Raw genomic sequence first — 10561 nt, forward strand, 5'->3', positions numbered from 1 at the left:
TAATTGGCCGCAAGTCTGTCATCTTTGTTGGATTTGGCTTTTTTGGGAGCAAACAAATCTTAATTTGCCGTTTAAGTATACAAATCAAAGATGAAATATATATTTACGTTGAAGTTTTGTCTCTCTCAATACATCACAGAAGAAGACACATAAAAGGTTAATTCGATTTGTCCCATATTCTTCAATTCTTTTATTATTGTTTCTTTCTTTCTCTTTTCTTCCAGAAATCTCCGCAAAATCTTCCCTCAAACTCAGATCCGATTCTTCCTTCTTCATCCTATTCCTTCTTCTACATAGATTCTTTCTTCTTCTCCTTCTTTCTCCCAGTTAAAAGAATACACTTTTCTTTCTCTTTCTTGCCAAAGTCCTCACCTTTCACCGTTTTAATCACTGTGCTACTTGGGTTTTGATTTTGGTACCCGTGTTAAGTGTATGGCGATTGGGTTTTACTGCTGAATCCGAAAACAAAGATGGATCGGAGTCAAAAGCTGGATCGTCTTATCGCCGCGAAGTTTAAGTTGGGCAGGAAGCTGGGAAGTGGATCGTTCGGAGAACTTTATTTAGGTATCAATCAATCAATATATGTTCGTCCTAGTTCTTGCATTTGGGTTTTGTTGTTGGGGTCTGATTTGATCTTTTTCAATTTATGTGTTTGGTTTAGGGATCAATCTCCAAACTGGAGAAGAAGTCGCAGTTAAGCTGGTAACAACTACGAATTTGGTTTCAGTTTACAAATTTTGTTCATTTTGTTCTGAGGAAAGTTTCAATTTTTAATGGATCCTGCTGACTGTTGCAGTCTTTATAGTAAAGACTAGTTTTGACTTGAAATCAAACTGTGTAGCTCAAGTTTTCATGTTTCTTTGTTTCTTTGACACTAGGAACCTGTGAAGACGAGGCATCCTCAACTGCAGTATGAATCGAAAATATATATGTTTCTTCATGGAGGAAGTGAGTGTGGTTTCTAGGCTAGTTTATTTGAAGTTCCAATCCTCTCTGCCTCTGATAGCTTGACATGTTATCTTTCTTTTGAAATAGCGGGTGTTCCTCATCTCAAATGGTTTGGAGTCGAGGGTGAATACAGTTGTATGGTTATCGACCTTCTTGGGCCTAGCTTGGAGGACTTGTTCAATTACTGCAAGCGAATATTTTCATTAAAATCTGTTTTAATGCTCGCAGATCAATTGGTAAGTACTGAGTAATAGGTATGGTTTTATGTTATGATGTTAGGTTGGTGTTTGGGAACACTGCTCATCTCTTCGTTTGAATATGTTGTATCAATGCAGTTATGTAGAGTTGAGTACATGCATTCGAAGGGTTTTCTTCACCGCGACATAAAACCAGACAACTTTTTGATGGGTCTTGGGCGCAAAGCAAACCAGGTAATCTTTGTTTCAGCATGAGTTGGCGTATGTAGAATATATCTATGTGTGATTCGTAGAATAGGACTGGTACTAAAGCCTTCTGGTTTACTGTATTTATTTGAATCCTCAGGTGTATATCATTGATTTTGGCCTTGCTAAAAAATACAAGGATCTTCAGACACAAAAGCATATACCATACAGGTGAGATCTGAAAATTCTTACCCTTTCTTTTCGGATGTCAATGTTTACTGAATCTTTTTTTGTCTAGGAACCTGTTATAGGATTTTTTTTGGTTGATTCCCGTGCCTGATTTGTTAATGAATCACGGATTTTATAATGCACGAGTGTTTTCTTATAGCTCTCTCCCAGACCTTTGTGTTGGTGCGAGAATAGAAATATTCTCTATTTCTTGCTGAGTTCAGGACCTGTGTTCGATACTTTCATTTGTCCACTCTTCTTCCAGCTTGCTTTATTAGATTTTTTTGTAACTTTGCAGGGAAAACAAGAATCTTACAGGAACTGCTCGTTATGCAAGTGTGAACACACACCTTGGGATCGGTAAGAGCTGCTTTCATCTCATACATCCGTTGATTTCATGTCACAAGCATTTGAAACTCTTGTCTTCCTTGCTGTCTTATTTATTTTTATGCATGCTTACAGAGCAAAGTAGAAGAGATGATCTGGAGTCACTTGGTTATGTTTTGATGTATTTTTTACGAGGAAGGTAATGAACTTTCTTGGTTGCATATTAGCTTATAACTTCTTGAAGAAAATGAAATTCTTGAACTTGAGTTCATTTCTCCTGTCTCAGTCTTCCGTGGCAAGGTTTGAAAGCTGGTACAAAGAAGCAGAAGTATGACAAGATTAGTGAAAAGAAGATGCTTACTTCTGTAGAGGTACCTCATTGATAAGGTTTTGTATGCAGATAATGTTTTAATTTGTCCATTAGTACTGATATAGCATGTTTTTACTTTATGTAGACTCTTTGCAAGTCGTATCCGTCGGAGTTCACCTCGTATTTCCATTACTGTCGATCATTGAGATTTGAGGACAAACCAGATTATTCATATCTGAGAAGACTTTTCAGGGACCTTTTCATTCGTGAAGGTTAAAACTTCTGCTGTGTTTGTTCTTTATTCCCGATCTGTTATTAGATTGTTTATGGTCTATGGAGTTACAGAAATATCATCCCTTGCTTTCTTGTACGTATTTGATGGAATGAACGATGCAGGTTATCAGCTCGATTACGTGTTTGATTGGACAATCTCAAAATATCCTCAATCTGGCTCTAGTTCGAGACCAAGGGTTAGTCCTATTATTGATTTTACGTGTGAGAGTTGCAATTAATTTATCCAAAATCGTATCCGCGATTGTGATTTATGTGTTTATCATTCATAACAGCCATCTCCAAGACCAGCATTGGACCCTCCAGGACCACCTGCAGAAAGAGCTGAAAAGCCTACAGGTACATTGATGTTCTCTGTCTCTAATGTTGTAGGGACTAAATTAGTCCGATTGATACAAAGATAAATATGTTTTTAAGCTAAAAGACATCTCTCTTATATTGTAGGGACTAAATTAGTCCGACTGATACAAAGATAAATATCGAAAAATGTCTTTTAGCTTAAAAACATAGCTATGTATACTTTTGAGACTTGAGTGCTGACAATTTTGGGTGCTTAAAAACGTGCACTATTTCATCTGAACCTTCAGACCGTTAATTTGTGTCCCACATAGATATGTTTCTCCCTTCGAAGATTTTTAATTTTTGTCCAGAGATTTAACAAAAATTCTCAAGTAGGGGAAGATCCCAAACAACTTAAGTTTTTGTTCTGTTTAGTAGGACAGGACCTGCGAGGAAGATTTACAGGCGCAATTGAGGCTTTCACCAGACGAAATGTTTCAAGCCAAGGCGCTCTTGGTGACCGCTCTAGACACAGATCTTCTGATGATATACCCTCTTCTGCCAAGGAAGTGGTTAGTTTTTGGTGTTAATTTTCTAGTTGGCTAATCCTGTAGATCTATCATGAACATTTCTCTAGTTAAAGATCCAAACTCCCAAGTAATTCTCAAGTTAAATAGGAATTTTCTAAAGGATATGAGAAAGTTTGTCTGTTTTGATTTGTTGTGGCTTCACTTGCAGCTTGATTCTCGAAATGGAAGTACCTCAAAGAGAGGTGTGATATCAAGCAGCAGACCTGGCTCATCAGCTGAGCCAAGTGAGAACCGCTCAAGCCGACTATTTTCAAGTGGGTCACGTCATGCCACAACCCAACGGGTTCAACAGAGCTATGAATCCAAACAATCATCTACAGCTGCAAGGCCTGGACATGAGGATGCCATTAGAAGCTTCGAGCTCCTGACCATCGGCTCTGGGAAGAAGAGAAAGTGAAGATAAGGGAAGGAGAAGTTTAATGAGAGTAAAGCCAAGATTATATGCTGATGGCTCTGTCCTCTGAAAATAGGAAAGAGCAGTGTTTTAGCCTTGAGAACAAGATGAGAGGAGAAAGAGAGTTAATGTATTCTCACCATCTCTCATTCTCTGGTTTTAAAAGAATCTGTTAATAAAAGCATTTAAATTGTAACTTGTCATGTGTACTTCACTTTTTTTCCTCCTCTGTTTTCTAAAAAATCGATATAGGACTAAAATGTGAAAACCTATCTCGTCTTCTCCAACCTTGCGGCGTTCATAACAAACGTATTTTACTAGTCATATTATGGTCAAATGAAATTCTCAGACTTTGATGAAGATTGTGTTGACAATCTTGGAAAAGATACGAAAATATATTTTGTCTGCATCTGCTAAAACATCGTAGAACATACAATTTGGTTACAGTATCCTTTCTAACACCGAGAAATAGGCAGAGGTTACATCTTTCAAAAGCTACCATTAAACACAGAAAATAAGACATAGCGACTAATGTCTTCTAAGAGTGATAAATGGAGTGGAGCAAAGACTAATGTCTTCTAAGAGTGATGAATGGAGTGGAGCTGAGATGAGCTGCGATATTGGGTGATAAAAATTCATCAACTTGGTGGTTGGGTGTCACTCTTGAGATGGGCGTAAACGGCATCTTGTTTTCTATGGGAGTTAGCGGAAGTGGACTTGCTGGTGTAAGACATTGAGGCTGTGAGCTCTTTCCCGGTCTTAAAGTAGCGAGGTAAGCATGTCCGCTGCAGAAAGGAAGGCTCGTAGCTTGAACTGTAGATTCTTCCTCCTTTGCCACTTGAGCTCCACATGGTTCCTTCAAACATTGAAATGAAATTGCATTTAGGATCAGAGCATAACAAACAGATAAACAGAAGCTTTTTGTGCCTATTAGTTATTAGTTACGGGTTTATTACCCCAAGCTTGAGAAAGTTAAAAGCCTGGTTATCAGATCCAAGGTAGATCTCAATAAGCTTCCTCAAGTCAGCTAGTGTTGCATCCTTTGTAACTCTGAGTGTTGTTATGAGCTTTCGAGGGTTATCAGCAGTTGTTTCCCACTTAACATAGATATCTATCTGACCGGTTTTCCTCTCATCGCCTGAGATATTGTTTTCCTTTGCTTCTTCCACTGCTGCCTTATTCGTTATAGAAAACAACTGATTGTCTTTCTTATCAGGTGATGCAGCATTATTGGCTTGATCCTCCTCTTGTCCACCGTGTTGTGACAGCTCTCTCTGATTGCCACAAAGGGTGAATATGTTTTGAATTCTCAACCTTCTCGACGAGGCTGATTCTTTGTCATCTGTACTGTTGAAGCAGTTCTCTTTACCCAAACCTCCAGAATTCAAACTAGGCATTGGTGTTGTTATTAGGCAGATGCTTTTATCCTCGACTATCACTTTTTCTTCCTCTTCTTCAACCTCTTCTTCTTCGAAGACAGTGCTCAAGCATACCCGGTCAGGGAACATCTGCGTAAGCATATTCTCTGCAGGTTTTGGCTGCAAAATGTTAGTGAAACCCCCCAAACTTGATTGGTGTGAAACCCCCCAAACTTGCTTGACTGGTTCTGGTTCACCCATGTCAAGGTCCATTGACTTCACCATACCAGGATCATCATCAGAGTAAAGACTCTTGAGTCTTTTAGCAAACCCACTAGTTTCATCAATACTTCCTCCATCCCTTGAGCGCCGAAACTCAACCTCAATTTCCTCTAACCGTCTTCTCATCATCTCCAGTTCCTCTTGTTGCTGCACAATCCTTTCCTCCATTCTTCTTCTCTCCATCTCAACAAATTCCTCAGCCATTCTTCGGCATTCCTCAAGTTTCTTCTCTAGTTCCGATTTCAAAAGTTCGGTTCTTTCGTTTACTTTTTCTTTTATCTCCTCTTCATTGGTAGCACTTGCTTCCTTTCGTGTAAGTAGGGATCGCAATGCAGCAATTTCCTCTTCCTTCTTCTTCAGCTGCTTTTGTGCATCATTCCTTTCTTTTTCTTGTTGCTTCTTCTCAGACTGGAGTTTGAGAATAAACTCATCCATCGCAGCTATTCTTGATCCCAAAATAACAGCTGAAGCAGACTCATCACCCCCATTCTTATCTTTGTTTGGAGTATGAGACCCACGAACTATGCACTTTGCCTTTGCTCCATATTCTAGAGTGCATAGAGTCTTGTGCATTTCCTTTGGATCTGGACTCGCACACAGGATCATTAGAATCTTTGACTTGTCATCTTCAAAAGAGTCCTGCACCCAAAAGATATATTAAAACTAAATACATCTTCAAGTTAACTAAGGAGCCACGGACATCTTCCAGAGTATTAATCAAGAGAACACAATTTTCACCTGGAGGAGCATGGTCAGCTTACTGTCTCTGAAGGGTACGTGAGAGTCTCCATTTGCTATAGATTCCACAACTCGCTTCAGTGCGATATTTCCCTGATTGATCTTAGCTGTCTGTTGAATAGAGAGAGATATACAGGTCAGTTGAATTCCTTAATAGTAACTTTCATAGACTCAAATGAATTGAGAGAGACTAAAGAAGTAATCATTACTTGCATCTTAGCTTCAAATCCGGTTTGCCCAGCTTGGTCTATATTCTCTGAACCAGCCATGTCAACAAGCATTAACCTTCCCCCAACAGTTGGCACATCAAGTATTATCTACAAAAGGAAACAATCACTCTTGTAAGTTGCAACAGAGATAAACTATATATATATATATGCACTAATCAAGAAGATCGATATTACAATGCAGTGACTCCGGGAACTTCTTTCATTGCAAAGTGTGCTTTTCACAATTCTCCGTTTCTCCACTTTCACAATTTCTTTAGAGATCTTCCCAGCCTCTGTCCCTGAAATAAAGGTTGCATTTTTCGCCTTTTTCCCCATTACTTCAAGCCTCACCTGTAATAAACCACAAATTCCAGAAGTTATATACTAAGCTTGATCAATCAAGAACCTACATTTTCACACAAAGGAACTAAAAAGACTTTACCTTAGTGCTACCTCCCTTAGGCCAACCAATCCCTAAATTGTTACTACTATTAGTCGAAAGAAGATCATAAATCTCCTCATTATAAACCTCAAGAACAGTGACTTGAACAAAAGTAACACCATCTTGGTCCGAATCTCCCAAAATATCCCTCAAAGAACGATACACAATCCCAGGTTGCTTCCCACAACCAAACATAGTATGACTCTTCCCCGCACCAGTTGGTCCATACATCATAATCGTGCATTTATTCCCAACTTTGACACCTTTAATCCTCTCTTCTATAAACTTCTTGTAAAAATCTTCAAGACCTTCTTGCTCCGAGAAAGAAACACCATCTAAGGTGAAATCTCTGTACCCAACATCAGCTCTGACTCGTACCGTTTCGTTATCTGGGTTAACCTGCAAGATCGACGCCGGTCTCTCTTTCCGATCTGGATAATCACGGATCCGTCCGATTACTTCAACTGGATGCTCCGGCGGAGTTGGGTCTTTGGATCCATCTGGGTTTGGGGTTTTCGAGTGGAAATTGAGCCGTTGTTTGGTTTGTGGAGTTCTGATTAGAGTATATTGGGTTTGATTCGATCTCGAAGAAGATGGCGTCGGCGCCATTGTTAAAGAAGCTTCAAGATTTCAGATTTGTGTAGAAATGAGTGAAGTTTTGAAATTTGGAGATTTCAGAGAGCGTTAGAGTAGAGAGAGAAATTGAAAAGGGGATTAGGGTTTTGTGATTCACGAGGTTTGAAGTTTTGAACAAAGAAAGAAACAAACATAACCGTTGTGTTGTTGTATCTCTAAACGGCTAGTTTTGTCTCACGGGACCAGTGATTGATTTGATTTGTTGTAAACAAAATAATATTTTCGGCAAGTAAAATATTTTAATTCTCTTTTTGAAAAAGGTAAGTTGAGATTTTAATATGGGCTGGATTGTTGATTACGTAAATGGGCTTTTGTGTTTTTTTAGAAGCCCAAATGTTATAGGATTAGGGTTTTCTCAAAGTCTCTCTCTTATAAACTTCGTTCCTTTTAGATAATTTGTGGTTTTTGGGCAGTGGAGAAGACGACGGCACGAGCTTCACCGAAGAGCGAAAATGGTGATTCTCTTCTTCTCTGTTCTTTGGTTTTCTGCTAGATTTCTATTAGGTTAGGTTGGGACTTAGTATTTGGTTGCTGATGTATACTTTTTGATCAATCGAAATTATTGTTTTCAGATCAGTTTTGTGATTTTTGTCTTCTTCTTTCTTTGAGATGCTTGTTTCTGAGTTTGCATCTTCAATCGAGTATGATTAAAGTCTAATTCTAAGTTTGAGAACCTGTTGTGTTGTTGCTTTCGTTGTTGTACTTTGAGGATTCAAAATGATGTAGTGTTATACATTTGCATTGTTGCTACAATTCAAAAGGACTTGTTCATTAGATGGATTCACAGAGTGGTTATCAGTATTTTCTAGTTAAGTAGTCAGATCGTATGGTTGATATCAATTCTGAATGATGTAGGAGAATGAGGAAGTTTTATTATCAGATTGAAGGGTTTGTACATAAGCAGTTTAATGATTGTAATCGATTCTGTATATTGTTGAAACCATTTCTTGTGGTAGTTTGTAACTCAAGGGTTCGGTGTTCTCTTTATCTTAGGTGAACATTCCCAAAACTAAGAACACCTACTGCAAAAACAAGGAATGCAAAAAGCATACCTTGCACAAGGTGACCCAGTACAAGAAGGGTAAAGACAGTCTTGCTGCCCAGGGAAAGCGTCGTTATGACCGCAAACAATCTGGATATGGAGGTCAGACCAAGCCCGTCTTCCACAAGAAGGTAAGACAAAATCAACAATAATGCTCTGATTCAGTTTTGATTTGCCTTATTCTGATCGCTTATTACAGTCTGAGAACTAATGTAGTAGATAAGATTTGACTCTCTAAAATATGTCTCAGATGTATACTCGGTACTATACTTGGTAGGAATGATCTGTTACCTGGCCTGTGTCTCATCATTTGTATTTCTTTGGAACAGGCTAAGACAACCAAGAAGATTGTCCTAAGGCTTCAGTGCCAAAGCTGCAAGCATTTCTCTCAACGCCCTATTAAGGTAATGATGAGTGAAACATTCTTTATCTTTGTCAAACATTCTTTACTTTCAGTTCTGATTCTTACATATTTGTGTGTTGGATTTTGCAGAGGTGCAAGCACTTTGAGATCGGTGGAGACAAGAAGGGAAAGGGAACATCACTCTTTTAAGTTGTTTCATCTATCTACTTTTTTTGTTTTGTTTTGGTACCTTGTCTTTGCTTCGATACTCGGATATACTTTGAAATCTTGGTTGTGGTGTTTAATTTTATAGGACAGTGTCGAATGGATAACCTTCTTTTAAGTTTGTGAACCAATTCAACATCATTAGAATGCAGTAGAATCTAATCTAAGCTTTATACATACATTTAACTCAAAATTCAATATTCGAGTAACTATAAAGAAACTCATCTTAAAATGGTAAGCTTTGATACTATCTTCGAGTCAGGGATTGGCAGAGAATGATCTGTACGCAAATGATTTATTCCTTACAACATCCTTGCTTTCACTAAGAATACTCAAAGACTTGATCCAAGTTCGTCTATATGATCAACACTAACACTAACGTATCGTATATCATTTGTCTAACCATTTGACTCGACGTACTACAGTATGAATGTTGTTGTAACTTTTCATCTCAACCTTTTTTCTAATTTACATTTCAATTCGTAACTGATAGTTTACTGCGATAGGAAAAAAAGTACACAAGTATAAACTGAAATGGATATTGATCATCGTAGTTCATGAAGTCAATTAGCAATCATATATCACAATATCAATCAATAAACTTGTATTTACAAATATCAATTAGCAATCATAGATCCATAATCCATAAAAGTAAAAATCATCTTGTGAACTTATATGTTTAGATACGATCAGTGATTATAAAATCATAATCATGATACACATTTAAAAAGGTTATAAACAGTTCAATTTCATACTCATACTTGCAAAAGGTTGCAACCTCGCAATTTTCAATTTATCAATGATACGAACTTCAAATGTTACAGATTTTCAACTATACGAACTTAAAATCATTTCTTTCAGTCACCGACACGCTTTTCCAATACATACAGGTTTGTTTTACTTTCGTATGATCATTTTGCTTATCTAATCTATTTCTCATGATATAGTTTTTTCTGCAATGTAACACTCAAATAGTTCTGCGTGTTCATAACAGATTTTGCAACGGCAATAACTACACGAAGTGGCAACCATTTTACTTGACTGATAAATACACATCTAAGTGAATGTGTCGAATAGTGTAGGACGAACAAATTTATGAATCCGAACAAATCTAACCATTTGAAGAAATATTAATTATTATAAATCATAAATCGAATACACTTCTTGTGTTTACAAAATTATATAACCAAAAACATAGAGATAAATGCAGTCTATATACTACATAGTAATAATAGATCGATGCTTTTCACTTGGAACTAAAATGGAGATAGAGAAACACAAAGAGCAGTACGACCGGAAACACCAAGATAAGAGGAAGAGACGGAGGAGCCACCGGTCCCATCATCAACGGACCGAACAGTAAGATTAGTGCAACGACAACAACCGCCAGAACCGAACCCATCCCGAATCCAAACTCATTCGCCATTTTCTTCTTACTCTTTCAATACGACAATAGATTTATATGTTGCGATGATTACTTCTGTGTTGTTTAGTGTCTCTATTTGGAGATGTTATATAAACATGTTCGGACATCAA

The 10561-nt window shown here is 37.7% G+C and overlaps 4 protein-coding genes across 5 annotated transcripts; 2 read left to right on the forward strand and 2 right to left on the reverse strand.

Annotated features, from left to right (window-relative positions):
• The first annotated feature begins 160 nt into the window (after positions 1 to 160).
• LOC17879501 (casein kinase 1-like protein 11) lies at positions 161 to 4022 on the forward strand. 2 transcript variants are annotated; one of them, XM_023779865.1, is made up of 14 exons: positions 161 to 564; positions 662 to 702; positions 879 to 948; positions 1036 to 1184; positions 1284 to 1379; positions 1492 to 1562; positions 1858 to 1919; positions 2022 to 2085; positions 2173 to 2257; positions 2342 to 2468; positions 2593 to 2666; positions 2763 to 2826; positions 3205 to 3338; positions 3505 to 4022. In XM_023779865.1, exons 1-14 carry the CDS (start codon positions 471 to 473, stop codon positions 3751 to 3753), a joined length of 1380 nt encoding a protein of 459 aa, XP_023635633.1. In that variant the 5' UTR covers positions 161 to 470; the 3' UTR covers positions 3754 to 4022. The 2 variants fall into 2 exon arrangements, with proteins under 2 accessions (XP_023635633.1, XP_006283701.1); XM_006283639.2 differs by having other exon boundaries at positions 162 to 564; positions 3202 to 3338.
• Positions 4023 to 4124: 102 nt separating this feature from the next.
• LOC17879987 (kinesin-like protein KIN-10A) lies at positions 4125 to 7508 on the reverse strand. Its single transcript, XM_006282381.2, has 6 exons — positions 6780 to 7508; positions 6533 to 6688; positions 6338 to 6445; positions 6129 to 6239; positions 4707 to 6029; positions 4125 to 4606 (listed from the first exon to the last, which is right to left on the reverse strand). The coding sequence occupies exons 1-6, from the start codon at positions 7386 to 7388 to the stop codon at positions 4319 to 4321; spliced, it is 2595 nt and encodes an 864-aa protein (XP_006282443.1). The 5' UTR covers positions 7389 to 7508; the 3' UTR covers positions 4125 to 4318.
• A 262-nt stretch (positions 7509 to 7770) lies between these two features.
• LOC17877817 (60S ribosomal protein L36a) lies at positions 7771 to 9176 on the forward strand. Its single transcript, XM_023779871.1, has 4 exons — positions 7771 to 7870; positions 8409 to 8588; positions 8787 to 8861; positions 8951 to 9176. The coding sequence occupies exons 1-4, from the start codon at positions 7868 to 7870 to the stop codon at positions 9008 to 9010; spliced, it is 318 nt and encodes a 105-aa protein (XP_023635639.1). The 5' UTR covers positions 7771 to 7867; the 3' UTR covers positions 9011 to 9176.
• A 1018-nt stretch (positions 9177 to 10194) lies between these two features.
• On the reverse strand, positions 10195 to 10491 carry LOC111829761. The gene has a single exon (XM_023779873.1). It carries the CDS (start codon positions 10449 to 10451, stop codon positions 10272 to 10274), a length of 180 nt encoding a protein of 59 aa, XP_023635641.1. The 5' UTR covers positions 10452 to 10491; the 3' UTR covers positions 10195 to 10271.
• Between the last annotated feature and the right edge of the window lie 70 nt (positions 10492 to 10561).

The sequence above is a fragment of the Capsella rubella genome, unplaced genomic scaffold (genome assembly GCF_000375325.1).
Source record: "Capsella rubella cultivar Monte Gargano unplaced genomic scaffold, Caprub1_0 scaffold_7, whole genome shotgun sequence".
Lineage (NCBI taxonomy): Eukaryota > Viridiplantae > Streptophyta > Magnoliopsida > Brassicales > Brassicaceae > Capsella > Capsella rubella.